Source organism: Primulina eburnea, chromosome 2 (genome assembly GCF_022965805.1).
Source record: "Primulina eburnea isolate SZY01 chromosome 2, ASM2296580v1, whole genome shotgun sequence".
Lineage (NCBI taxonomy): Eukaryota > Viridiplantae > Streptophyta > Magnoliopsida > Lamiales > Gesneriaceae > Primulina > Primulina eburnea.
In genome coordinates this window covers 2225958-2241034 of record NC_133102.1, presented here as the reverse complement: position 1 = coordinate 2241034, position 15077 = coordinate 2225958, and the positions used below count along the sequence as shown (strand labels likewise).

At 33.5% G+C, this 15077-nt stretch overlaps 2 protein-coding genes across 2 annotated transcripts; both read left to right on the top strand.

The window, feature by feature from the left end:
- Nucleotides 1-6596: 6596 nt before the first annotated feature.
- LOC140818456 (wall-associated receptor kinase 2-like) lies at nucleotides 6597-9696 on the top strand. Its single transcript, XM_073178411.1, has 3 exons — nucleotides 6597-7607; nucleotides 7708-7881; nucleotides 8278-9696. The coding sequence occupies exons 1-3, from the start codon at nucleotides 6668-6670 to the stop codon at nucleotides 9537-9539; spliced, it is 2376 nt and encodes a 791-aa protein (XP_073034512.1). The 5' UTR covers nucleotides 6597-6667; the 3' UTR covers nucleotides 9540-9696.
- A 797-nt stretch (nucleotides 9697-10493) lies between these two features.
- Nucleotides 10494-14605, top strand: LOC140818445 (dnaJ protein ERDJ3A-like). The gene is given in 8 exon segments (XM_073178402.1): nucleotides 10494-10850; nucleotides 11702-11757; nucleotides 11885-11958; nucleotides 12402-12515; nucleotides 12518-12912; nucleotides 12992-13330; nucleotides 13478-13819; nucleotides 13922-14605. Coding segments are annotated over 8 exon segments (1695 nt in total). The 5' UTR covers nucleotides 10494-10763; the 3' UTR covers nucleotides 14210-14605.
- The last annotated feature ends 472 nt before the right edge of the window (nucleotides 14606-15077 follow it).

The window sequence follows — 15077 nt, the reverse complement described above, 5'->3', positions numbered from 1 at the left end:
AGACGGCTGGGACTGAATACCAATTTTTCGAATATTTATTATACGTGACTCACGAAGTTAATTTATATTAGCCTCATATATGCTCCAAAGAATACATCGATGTTATTCGCGAGGACCGGTTTATGTTCGAAATCTGACACGGGCGGACAGAATTTTACGAACTTGATTACAACTGGTCAATTGGAGATACTCTGCCAAATTTAAAGTTTTGGTTAATAAATTAATAAAATGTGTGCCAGATATAGCTTTTTATATTTTAAATTAAATTCAATATCACAAACCATCACATCGTGACGTGGTCCTAGTGTTACTTCGGTTTTAAAAAGAACCTCAAGGAATATTGCATAAAATTCAATCATTTTAATAATCACCTTGGCTCTTTTGGTTTTATTAGCATGATAATTTTAAACTGGACAAGGTCTCGGTTCGAAACTTTCCCTTCCTGCAACAATCGATTCTAGAAAAAAAATCATTAGAACAATGTTGTGCAAAACTTGATCATACCCGATTGATCGAATGATGTGGTTGAGTATTTTTTGGCAAGGTCTTTGTGTGTGGATGTGTGTAAGGTCCTTTCCTCTCTGTAATGCAAATTGATTATTGACTGTTCCCTACTGTATGTTGTGCCTTTTTTTTTTATCTTTTTTTTTTCTTTTTTACTTTTTTCCTCCATTTTTTTTCTTTTGTTTTTCCCCTCCATTTTTTCTTCTTTCAAATTCATATAAGCCAACAAGTTTATACGAAAATAAGATAACATTGTAATTATTTTTTTATTAAATAATTAATTTTGCCATTAAAATTACTATATTAATTTTTACATATGAAAAATCGTATCAGTGTTTTCGAATTTGATGAGTATTATTAATTTTATTTTTCAATGAACAAAATTTTTAACAATATAAAACTATTAACATGTTAATGCTTAAATTAAATTTAGAACATTTCCATCATGAAATATCAAAAATTAAAATTCAACACCACATTTCCATCAAAAATAAATAATTCATATGTTTTGAGACTTCATTTCAACTAACAATGTTAATCGGCTGTTCTTTAAATAAAAAACTACTCAAGAGCATTATTGGATATATCTCCGTTGAAATCCATGGCTTCAAGAGAATGGTGAGGATGATCAAATTGTGTTTACATTAAATAAGAATAAATATTATAAAATCAATTTTACTATATAAGAATTAATATTTTTTTGGCTTAAGATTTTTACCCACTAAAAAATTTTAAGATATCATTAAAGTTCATACCATCAATAATTCAGTGAAATTGAATTGACAAAATAAGAGTTTCATATCAATAGCACCGTAAAAATACTAACCAACAAAATCAAATAAAAAATTCGATAGCCAAACAATTAGAAAAAGAATTAGACATTTAAAGAAACAAGAAAATCGAATCTTGTATGTTATAGTATTTCTTGTAAAATTAAAAAATAATAATAAAATTGAGTGAGAGAGGAAAAATGAGAAAAAAAAACCAAACAAAAGAAAACGAGATGAAATGGTCGAGAAGAAAACAAAGCTGTGTGAATAATGTTCGTGGAAGAGAGAAAAATGAGGAAAATACAGAGAAAACAAAAGAGAAAAAGAGAGGGAAAGAAAGTAGAAAAAGAAAAGAACTAAAAAAAATAGGCAAGCATCGCCTACAGTGTTGGTACCACTGTAGGTGATCCGGTTCCATCAAAAAAGTGTTACCCATTTTCTATATATGTGTATGCGCGCATCTGGAACCTGTTAGAAGATATATTCATTCAAAAATCTTGCTCACAATATTATCCCGATGAACAAAATCAAAACGAACTTAATTTGTGGACGTTACAACAAAATTTGTTTCTCTTATATATATAAAATGAGTAGGTCTCTTGTGAGACGGTCTCACGAATCTTTATCTATGAGACGAGTCAACCCTACCAATATTCAAAATAAAAAGTAATATTCTTAGCATAAAAATTAATACTTTTTCATGGATGACCCAAATAGAGATCCGTCTCATAAAATACGACCCGTGAGACCATCTCACACAGTTTTTTGTCATATAAAATAAGAGGGTTTTGTTTAGTTGCACTTGAGTCACAACATATTTCAAATCTCAATCATCGTCCCATCAAATTCATGTATAGACGGACTATAGTGCGCATCTTATAAATATCGCAGTTCCTTCGAGAATCAAGTACGGTTAAGTGGAATTAGAGAATTTCTCAAGCAAAATCGAACACTCTTCTCGATCTGTTTATCAGCAAACTATTGAGAACAAATTAAATCATATGAACAAGATCGAAATTATTGAAATATTCGGTCATTCACAACCACCAATAAAAGATTCTTCTAAAAATTAGTAATCTTTTTCAAAAATCTAATAGATTCGATCATATACTTAAACGAGGAAAGTAATAAAAAAAATGAGAATTTTATGGCTTAAAAGTGGTGTGAGATAAAAATATATGCATGTTTTTTAACTAGAGAGAAAGTGACCATCTTTTTGAATATTTTTTATTTTAATCATAAGATATATTATATTATTATATCATAAAACATTTAGTTCCCGAATGTCTCTTGGACATATAATTGTTGGAAATTTTAATCAATTTTAGAGGTTAAATAAAAATTATGTCTCATGAATGTTAGAGTGTCTTTTACTCTTCATATGCTTGAGTTAATTGAAAAGTTTTGACTCTTCATATTATTGAGTTAATGAGAAGATTAATTGATTTAATTAATCTTACATGACACTTGGTGTGCATTTTGAGCTTATAAATAGTGTGTTAATTCATTTCCTCATTTCATACACATTGAAAATCTTTCTCTTTCAAGTATTCTCTTACATTTCATATTGTTAGCTTTTCATTTGGCCTCCGTTAAATCTCGGTGATAAAGTAAATGTACGTTTTTCAGTTCACCATAGCAGTGTCTCGTGCTAAGTCACTGCTGGTTGTTCTGTTGTATCCTGAGAAACAGACGTCCAAGACGATCCTCGAAGCACATACAAGAGGGGACGAATCTGTTTTAAGTTTGTAGCTATATCGAATGATACATTACATAAAATTTTATTGATAAAAAAACTTTTATGTACTATACCATTCGATATATTGTGCTACAATAATTCGTATCTTCGTGGTTTGAATAAGAATCAGTACGTGAACATGTTGGCAACTTCGTAGGAATGCCAACTTGGTCGGCCATAATGAGAATCCAATTATGTGTTGATTTGGGCACCTGAATCTGAAGCACAAAGAGCGTAATGTGAAACCTTTTGCAGTAAAGAGAGACATCGTTGAAGTTCTATTCTCATGTCCTTAATTTTATTTATATAGTACACAGCTGCGGACGTGATGTTATTTGTACAATATTTATTATAATCAATTTATATTAAAAAAAATTCACTTCATAATTGTAGAAATTATCGAGGTGATATAGTGTAATTTGATTATGATAATATTAAAAATGAGATACAATGGAAATTTTGGGAAAAAAAACGTTGATTGAAGACAATTTGAGAAGAAAGAGATAATGTCCTCTTTTATCTCTATTTAAGATGTTTTTTTTATATGATAGTATATATAATCTAAATATTTCTCTAATCACTATCCATTTAAAAGTAGAGAAAAAAGAAAATAAAATTAGCAAACAAAATTAATAATAATGTAAAAAAACTAAATAATAGACAATACTGATAATGATTTTTGCTAATATTTTATTAGCAGTTTATTTATTTATTTTGAAAATCGTTATTAAATATTTTTTACTTTATTATTATCACATTAAAATTTCATATTATTAATTTTTTTTCAATATTATTATTCTTAATTAAGTTGTTATTACTATTAATATTATTAATTCATAATGTTTTCATTTATTTATATGGAAAATAAAAAAAAAATATCTACAAAAAGTTAAATTATCATGTGGATGAAGTAAATGTTTAAAATAGTGCTCTTTTGATGGTAATCCTTCCATTTTTTTTCCTAATTTGTTTTTATTTTTACAATATTTTAAACTTCAAAACATATTCTCGCATAAAACTCGATATTAAATTTACGGAGAAAAAATAAAGAAACTCGTCAACGGATATTTTGTTAATTAGCTTGATGTATTTTAGCCAATTTATGTGAAAAGGCAAAAAAAAAATATGATAATTTTCAATACATGAGGTATTTAGCTACTTTTTTAAAAACCAGAGAGTTTTACCACATATTAATATTTCACTCCAAGTTTTATGTCGTTAAAAGTTCATAGAGGACACAAACTTGTGTGAGACGGTCTCACGAGTCGTATTTGTGAGATGAATATCTTATTTATGTTATCCATGAAAAAGTATTATTTTTTATGCTAAGAGTATTACTTTTTATTGTGAATATGAGTATGGTTGACCCGTCTCACAAATTAAAATCTGTGAGACGGTCTCACATGAGACCCGTACTCTTCATAGAGAGGTTGAATGTTATTATCTCGAACTGTATTTGATACTTAATGAAGTATATCTTTTAGAAAACTTTTGACTTTATTCTTTTGGTAATATACTAATATTAACTTTGAGTCTTCTATTTATTTTTTTAGTTATTGAAAATTATATACTTGCATATAATAATTTGGGAGAGGATGCAAAAAATAGATTTCATGAACAAAACTTGAAGAGTACATTTTCTAGCAATTTGGTTACTATTTTTTATGGTAAGTATGAAATTTTAGTTAGTGAACTTTTGTGGGTCTAACTGGAAACAATCAGTGTGGAATTTTAAGGCAAATAACAAATTAATCTGTGGTGGTGATGGCAAGTTGCAAAAGAGGTACTAAATAATATACACAGTTGAATTCGCTCACCAGACAATGGCTTTGCTCGATGGAGATCTCACAATTTGATTGAGAAAGATAATCCGATGTTTTTAACGATTAAATCGCTCACCAGACAATGGCTTTGCTCGATGGAGATCTCACAATTTGATTGAGAAAGATAATCCGATGTTTTTAACGATTAAATTTTGTTAGTCGTCAAAAAATTGGATAAAATAGTTGAGAGTTGTATATACAAATTTGGACAAACCTCTCTCTTGAACTAGCTTTTAGAGTTGAATTAAATTTAAGTCTCGATCTTAACATGATATCAGAACTCAGGTTCCACCGTTATGTGTTGAAATGTCTATAATTGAGCCACTCGTGCGCTTAGTTATTCATAAACTTCATCCTCCAAATGTTTGTTCGTGGACGTGAGATGAGTGTGTTAGTTGTCCACATCGGTTAGATAAAATCCATGTGAGTTGCATATATGAGTTTGGTCAATCATCTCTCTTTAGATTAAGTTTTAATATTGAGTCAGGTTCAAATCACGATCTTAATGAATTTATATTATTTCAGACAAAAAATATTAAGCAAAATGTTTAATAAATTCCAATAACCATATCGTCATGTGCGTGAGGCGAGCTTTTTGACCCAAAAAAAACCTGCTTACGTTGCGGCGGCCTTTAATATGGAAATAAATAAATTGACCTAAAATTCCAGATGTCAACCTTCCTGTCACTTTCTCTTTTTTACCCCCTTGATATAAATAATATAAAAAAAATGATATTTTGTGTAATAAGTTTTTTAAAAAAATCTAGCCATGCTCGAGTGGCTAACGAACGTGAAAAGATAGTACTAGCGTTGACCCACGGTAATGTTTTATAAATATTAATTATTTATTAAATTTTTTAAAATATCTTCTCATAAATATGCTCTCTTTTTTAGGTATATATGTCCTTTTCAAAGCAAGGTAAATTAGTTTAAATTTTTAAAAATTAAATTTAAGTTTGCATTCATTATCTTTAAAAATATATAAATTTTTGCACTTCTTGGTCTAAAAAAATATTTTTGTATTTATCATACTCAGTATTTTTTCGGATAAAATTAATACAAAATATTGAAAATATAATATTAATATATGATATTTTGATTATCAACTTTTTCATCATATACTGCCTTTGTTATTTATATATTATTTTTGCAAAAATTATATATTATATTTGTCGACTACAATATCAAAATTCCCATATATATAATATATATATATATATATATATATATATATATATATATATATATATATATATATATATATATATATATTATAAATACATAATAATATCCGTGTGGATGAATGTGAAGTCTCCGTTGTCTATTGATGCATTGACTTGGCGAGGATAAACGCCCTTGCCTCACATGGCAAATTGGCAACGACAACTTATGTAATTTCGAACGATTTTTTCTTTATTAAACATTGTTGACTAGATCTCAATATCTTATATATTATTAAATGAACTGAAATTATATCAAAATCAATATTTTTTGTCAATTGATCGTGCTAGCGTATTGAATACCCATTTTTTCCTTAGAAATATAAATTTAAATTGTCTACTAATTGTGTATATATCTTTTTTTTTAAATATTCAAGACATTAGATAAATGTATTAAGTTAAATATATTTGATTTTTAAAAATAGAAGTGTACCGAATTGAACTAGCAATATATTTTTGCTTTAAACTTACTTTAGCTGTGCATGACTTGCACGTCCACCATCCTCAAAGTCTACTCTTCTCGGTTGGTTAACATCAAATACTAATTTCAAACATGGAATGCAATAATATATAATAACACTAATCATCTCTCTAGTACGTCATTGTATCGGAATGGTGCTTGTGAGAGGAGCCTGGATTTGTCTCTGCGGTGTTTTACTGCTTCAATGCGCAGCCGCGGCCACCAGCTCCATCGTATCGGACTTAAATGCAACGGCTCCGGCCACCGACACATCAAACATTTTAAAAGGAGCCGTCATCACGAAGCATGGCTGCCCCAGTAAATGCGGCAACTTGACTGTTCCTTACCCTTTTGGAGTCGGTAAAGGCAGCGGCTGCGGCCTTGAGGCCATATACGAGCTCAACTGCAGCGACGCTTTCGATCCACCTCGGGCGTACATCGGCAACATCCAAATCTACGAAATCTCCGACAACCAAATGCGAATCTCGAACGTCGTGGCGAAGACATGCTACGATGAATACGGCGCACTGGTCCAATCAAACTACGCCTCTTCAGACATCACCAACACGCCGTTCAGCTATTCGGAGCTGAACAAGTTCACGCTCATAGGCTGCGACGATTTGTCTCTAATCAGCGGCATTTCTGGCCATGTCTTCACCAGCGGATGCGTTTCACTTTGTTCGCAAGCAGAGGATGTGGTAAGCGGCTCCTGCTCGGGAGTTGGGTGCAGCCAGACTTCGGTGCCCAAGGGATTCAAATACTATGTTACCCAGCTCTCAAGCCTTAGAAACCACACCGCCGTATCCTCTTTCGATCCATGCAGCTATTCTTTTCTTGGTGAGGCCAAGAGGTTCACTTTTCAAGGGGTTTCGGATTTCTCTGACCCAAATTTCGCTCAAAGGGTGTCTTCCACCGTCCCGATCGTGGTCGATTGGGTGATCGGGAACTTGACTTGTGCTGACGTCGAGGATTCTCCAGATTACCTTTGCAAGGCTAATAGTACTTGCGTTGATTCGGATACAGTGTGGGCCGGCTATAGGTGCAGGTGTAAAGATGGATACGAAGGCAATCCGTATCTGGAACCTTGCACAGGTTTTATAAATTACATTTCATATAATGATGATAAACTTGATTGATTTAATGGTCTAAAACCAGAGTTCACGAAGTTTTGTGACTACTTTTAATTTTGCAGATATTGACGAGTGTGCGGATCCGAGCAAGAACAATTGTGCGGAAAATAGTTGCATCAACACACTTGGAAATTTCAGATGTTCTTGTCCGAAAGGACAGACCGGAGATGGTAGAGGGGATGGGGACGGTTGCTATGCTGTTAATTCACAGTTCCCTGTGCTCAAGGTGTCGTTAGGTAATTCGGTTCCAATGCTTATTCTATCTTGAAGTTGAATACTGGCGAGTGATAAATTTAGATTTTGGATTGCTAGTAAGGAAAACTTGTGTTAAATTTTAGTACAATCGAAAAATTCTTTTGATGTTTTTACCTCGTTCTTGGGAAAAAATGACATGGGTTGTTGAGATGCTGTTTCAACCTTGGTAATTTCTTAACAATATTCAGCAGAAGATCCACTTTTGGCAGGTTTTAATCAAGGCAATAATCAAGAGTCAGCTTCTGTATTGAAGCCAATTTTTGCAGCTCAATCCGTCATTTTGTAATTTTCAAATGTTTTCTTGATAATTTGGAGAATAATTTGAATGTGCTATGTTTCGTTTATGACAACACGACTTCCATTTTCCTGAAACGCAGGTATAGTATTCGGGTTTCTATCCTTAGTCATTGCTGCAGCTTGGATATTGTTCAGCGTGAAGAAACGAAAGCTCATAAAACAAAGGGAGAAATTCTTCCAGCAAAATGGAGGTTTCTTATTAAAGCAACAAATATCTTCCCGCGAAGGGTCCGTGGATTCCAGCAAAATATTCACGGTTGAAGATCTAGAGGAAGCCACCAACAATTATGCAGATGAAAGGATCCTCGGCAGAGGCGGATACGGCACAGTCTACAAAGGAATCCTACCTGATAGTCGCATAGTTGCTATAAAAAAATCTCGAGTAATGGATGAAAGCCAAATAGAACAGTTCATAAATGAAGTGGTGATACTCACCCAAGTGAATCATCGTAATGTCGTCAAACTTTTGGGGTGTTGTTTGGAATCCGAAGTTCCTTTACTCGTCTACGAATATGTTTCGAATGGGACGCTTTACGAACACATACACCAGAACAGGGGAATGACTTGGTTATCATGGGACAACCGTTTAAGAATCGCCTCAGAAGCAGCAGATGCCCTTTCATATCTTCACTCAGCAGCATCGATTCCTGTCATCCACAGGGACGTGAAATCTGCCAACATCTTACTAGACGAAAACTACATTACCAAAATCTCGGACTTCGGGGCCTCCAGACTAGTCGCCCTGGATCAAACCGAAGTCACCACATTAGTCCAAGGCACACTAGGATACCTGGATCCCGAATACTTCCACACCAGCCAATTGACTGGAAAAAGCGACGTCTACAGTTTCGGGGTCGTGATGGCGGAGCTTCTGACCGGGAAAAAACCAATCGACATGGAAAGAAGTCAAGAAGAACGGAACCTAACAACGCATTTCGTAATGGCGATTAAAGAAAACAGACTGTTTCAGGTTCTTGATCCCCGAGTAATACGAGAGGGTTCCCTGGAGCAGCTCCAGGCCGTCGCTGACTTGATAAAAAGATGTTTAGACTTGAATGGCGAAGACAGACCCACCATGAAAGAGGTGGCCAGGGAACTCGAAGGTTTGAGGAAGTTTAATCAGCATCCTTGGGCGCAACAACCGGAGATTCACGAAGAATCTGCGGGATTGATGAATAATGGTGCCGAATCAAACGATCTTTATGCGGCTTCAGCCAACCCTGCGGATCTTTACAGTATTCAAATGACTGCTTACAACAACAATACAGGTGATTTCTCTGGAATATTCAGTTTGGACAGCACCAGCCAAATGATGTTCCAACAGGTGAATCGGCCCCGGTGATTTTGGAGACATGCAATAAGTATGGACCATACGTGAAGTTTTGTGAAATTGCTATGTATCGCTGATTTATTGAAGCTTCTTTATTAATTTTACGTGTTTTATTATCAACACTTCGTTGTTATTTAAATTAGTTGAAATCGCAATTGTATTCTCACTAAAATACATCAATTTTATTTTATGTATAAATTATATATCCTTCAAATATATTAATTAAGTTGCTTGTTACGCCATTCAATGATGGATCGACGACCTTTTGATGATATTTTCTTTCGTTATCGATTAATTGTCATGTGTTAAGTTTTTATTGATATGATAACTTTTTATACATGAAATATACATATACATATATATACATATATATACATATACATATATACATAGATATACATATACATATATATACATATATATGCGTGTGTGTTATACTTGTTCAGAGGCGGAGCCACGTGGTTCTTTTAAGTCCCACTGAATTTGTGCACTTATATTCAATGTTAGTAAATATATATATAATTTTATACAAGTATTTGTCGAAATAGATAACTTATAGAGCATAGACGATTCTCAATTTTTTTGGTTGGATTGACGAGTTTGTACAAATATGATGTAGAATAATATTAAATAAATAATAGTATGTTTGATTCATTATTAAATTCGAGATGAGATGACGAATTTTAATTTTATATTTTTTAAATAATTAAAAAATATATATGATAGCTTATAATTTTGATTTAATATACATAAAATAATGAGAAAAAATTTCTCAAATTGATCATTAATTGAGTAGGTCTTTTGTGAGACGATGAATTTATATCCGTGAAATAAATTAATTTTATAAATATTTATAATAAAAAATAATATTTTTCCATACATAACGAAAATAAAAAAATCACCGTCACAATTCACAAAAGACAACGCGTTGCTTGATTAATTTTACCAAGTGGAATAATGAAGGAAAGCGATGTGGTGTGATATTCAGAGCAGCGGAGAAAGAAGGAGCGGCCACACAACAACACGGGAATGCTGAAATCCTATTGGGCGAAACTCGTGGGAAAATTTGAAACTGCCACGTGTACCCCCACTGTTGCTCTAGATTCTTCTCGAACCCGATTCCTACCAAATCTATAAATTTTCTTTCCCGAAATTTTCTTTCTTGTTGCTCCTTAAACAAGCTTATAGAGGGAATTTTTGTGCGAAATTAGGTTTTTATTTATCTAGGATCTAAGCATGAAGGCTCGTTTTGGACTGCTGATTATGGCCGCCGGATTGCTGCTAATGGTATTTTGTGAATCGAAAAAGCTTGATCCTTACAAGGTAATGTTTCAAGTGTTATTCGTACGTGTTCTTGTTGTTGTTGTTGTAATTGTAATTATCTTATCCTTTTTTGCGTTTTTTGTTCTTGATTTGGAGAAGAGTGACTTAGGATTAGTTTTGGTGGAGTAGCGAAAAATCATCCATGCTAGTTGTCGTTCCTTGCGATTGCGACTATCTAAACAATCAGGACAATGCAGCAAGTTCTTCGAAGGAATTGGTTGCATCGTTATGCGTGGAGAGAAATACAGTGAAGACCTTGACTTTTCCTTTTATTTTGTGCGGAAGATGTTCTTACTTCTTAGAAATTTGAATGGTTATTTATCGATGAAGGGTTGGTTACACCCCTGTGTGCCAGTGTTCCGTTGTTTTATTGAGAAGGCTTACACCCCTGTGTGAAAGTGTCCCGTTGTTTAATGGTGCCGTACCCGTATTTCTTTGTTTACGCGTGGGACTCTAGCTTTCTAGGAGGACTCTAATGCTTATGCATAGTGATGATGCAGAGAAAAGTTTCAAATTTTCCTTCGAAGAAAAATATTTTTAATATCAGTTGCATCAGTTTGCATATGCAGACAGATTTCTAGTTAGATTTGCCTATTTATTACGAGACTAAGTTCTATGACATGCTGTTAAATCTACTTCTCGTTTGGAATATATAAGACACTCGCTTTATCCATATTAAAATAAAAACTTAAAATTATAGGTTATTATTATCTGAAGTACATGTGACAGTTTGGAAACAGCACAGAAACTTAAGCATTATACTTCTTCCATCAAGAATTTCTTTTTCATCACTTGATGGAGATCTTTTTTTCCATTTTTTTAACTTGAAACAAATTTATATGTTCTTTCAGGTACTCGGGGTTGATCGCAGCGCAAGTCAACGTGAAATTCAGAAAGCTTTTCACAAGTAAGTGTCTGCTTTGGAATTTTGTGCTCTTTATTGTGTTTCGTTGGTCCTTCTTGTTGATTATTATGGTCACATGAAGTTTTATACTTCTTGGCTGATTTTTTGCATGTTAATGTGTTTTGTTCAGACTATCACTCCAATATCATCCAGACAAAAACAAGAATAAGGGTGCCCAAGAGAAGTTTGCTGAGATTAATAACGGTACAACACTCTCATCTCCTTTGAGTTCCGCCAATTTAAATAATTCAGCGGCTACCGTCATATGAAAATAGAAATACAGTATTTTTAGAAGCCGTCCGTGCTTTGGTGAGGTTAGCAATGGATTCATGGGGGTGTAAAATAAAAAATGCGTAGTGGGCTATTAGGCCAAACCTGTTTAAATAATGCAATAATAAATACCATGAGCGTACTTACAAACGAACCATGATACTGTTTTTTTTGTGTGTGTGATATTATTCAAAATGAAAACATTTCTGCTCTACTTTGTTCTCGCATAATGTCTAATAGTTGTGGGTGGTGGTGCCTTTTGTTTTCATTTCCTTGTTTTCCCTGATACCCTTTCTTTTGGGTTCTATATTCTATGGCCTGTTATATTCTTCTCTTGGTGAAATCTCTTGATCTTTGTTTATTTAATTGTTTTCCAGCATATGATATATTATCTGACGAGCAGAAGAGGAAAAACTATGATCTTTTTGGGGATGAAAAAGGAAATCCTGGATTTGATGCTAGCACTTCTGGAAATCATGGTGGATATACCTATTTACTGGTGGCGAGCCCGGAGAAAGTGGGTTTAATTTTGGGCCTGGTGGACAGGGAGGTTCAAAGTCATTCTCATTTTCTTTTGGCGGTGATCCTGGTTATGGTGGGCAAAGCTCATTTGGTTTTGGTTTAAATGATATATTTTCCAATCTTTTTGGAGGTGGTAAGGGAGGAGGGAGTCAATTTGGTGGCTTCGGTAGTTCAAGTAGGTCTCAGTACGGAGGTCGGAATTCTGATAAGAGCATTTTATCTGTAAATTCAAAATTCTATAAGAAAGAAATAAATGATAGAGGGATGAGTTGGCTCTTGTTATTTTACTCTCCCGATCTCCAAGGGACACAATATTATGAATCTATTATAGAGGAGGTTGCTGCTCCACTGGTGGGAGCACTGAAGGTACAAGTTCATTTTCTATTCACATACTATTTATCTAAAAACATCAACTCATAGAATATGGAAATGTTAACATACACAGGTTGGAAGCGTAAACTGTGAATCTGAAGCATCATTTTGCAAGGAGCTAGGTGTACATTTACGCAGAGCTCCAAAGGTTTATGTTTATTCGTACTCAAAAGGTGAAAGGGGCTCTTTGGTCGAGTACAGTGGTGATTTAGATGTGGAAGGCTTAAAAAGTTTTTGTCGAGACAATTTGCCCAAATTTTCGAAGGGCGTTAACTTGAGTCAGTTCAAAGTTGCTGCTGAAGCTGTAACATTACCTAAAGTGATGCTTTTGTCTACGAAGAAAAGTACACCTGTTATCTGGCGGGCACTTAGCGGCTTATACCACAAACGCTTTGCATTCTACAACGCAGAGGTAGTTTTAAGTGTGCCTCTCCTACAATACGAGGAATAGTTTTTTGTGGGTTTCGTGGGTGCTTACATTTTTCATGTCGTGGTACACCAAACTTGGATTTATGTTTGATGTTTGCTTTATAAAATGAAACTAATGATCATTTTATAGGTTCGTGATTCTGATCCTTCTGTGAGGGCGCTAGGGGTCAATTCACTTCCAGCTATCATTGGCTGGCTATCAAATGGTGAGAAAGTGATTCTCAAATCTGGGATATCCGTGAAAGATTTAAAATCTGCTGTTCAAGACCTCAGTGGCCTACTCGAAAATTTTGAGAAGAAAAACAAGGTTGCTTCAACCAAAACAAACCATCCTGAATCAGGAGATAATCACATACCCTTGCTTACAGGATCAAACTTTCATGATGTATGTGGAGATGGGTCTCCCGTCTGTTTAATTGGTGCTTTTAGGTCATCCAAATCAAGGGACAACCTTCAAACAATTTTAAAATCTGTAAGTAATGACTTATGATGTTAAGAATAACCTATATTGATTCTGTGATGATGTGATAGAAGCAGCTATCTCACTGTCTATATCTTTGCTTGGTCTTTTTAGGTGTCTCAAAAATCATTCTCCAGAAAACAGACTGGAGTCTCTGGTCCGAGAACTTCAATTTCCTACTCTCTCCTTGATGCTACCAAGCACCAATCATTCTTAAATGCTTTCGAGAAATCAGGTTTCAAGTCATCACAAAAGTTCTTGGTGGCCTACAAACCAAAGAGAGGAACATTTGCTACATTTCAAGGTGACATAACTGAAGAAGCAGTCGAGAATTTTATAATTTCGATACTGAACGCTGATGTGCAGTTTACCAAGACAAAGCAAAAGCCTACTCTAAAATGAAAATCAAAATCCTTGTTACTTGGCTAGCAAATTCTGTCGACGACATTCTTAATGCGAAGATGCCCGCCCCTCTATCTTTTCGTGCTGACACTGGGCATATAAAATGTATACAAGGAGTGAGGCGAAGAGGGAAAGGTAGAAAGATGGACTTTGAAGAATTTGAGAGTATTAATAGCTATTTTCTTGCAATCTTTGAGATTGTATCGTGTTTTTTTAGACACGGGATATGTGAAGGATATAGTAATTATACATCTTCTTTTGTAGTTTTCCATGAATGATAGAAAGTCCACAGATAATTTATCTGACAAACAACTAGTTATGCTGATGTCGTGAATGTAAAATGTAAATGCAGATGAGATGATTGGAGGTTTATTTCAACTACAAGTTTAAATTCGATTTTTTTTATTTTATTTTTTCATGGTTAAATAAGATTATTGATCATCATCATCATCACTATCAGTTGTCAGTAATCGAGTGTTTCTTATAGAGAATAACTTCTGATTTTTTCTTATAATTTTGGCTTTACCAAACAGTCCATATTTTATAATTCTTCATAATTTAATAAAATATAACAAAATGTAAATTAATAATCCTTATTAAAGATCAAAATTTAAATATTTAATCATAATCACATGTAAAATGCTATCAATTTGGTTTCTTTAGACAATGTTGCCTAATTTGTGCTATAATATATGAAGTAAAATAATGTAATCAGTAGTTTAGAAGAGTTAAGTAGTTCATCATAGTTTAATGGGGAAATTGAAATTAATTATTCTTAAGATTATTTAAAGAATTCCATATTTTAGTCATGCGACTTAAAACAAAAGTTAAGAAATTTGGGCTGGTGGAAGCCCAACATAATTGGGCC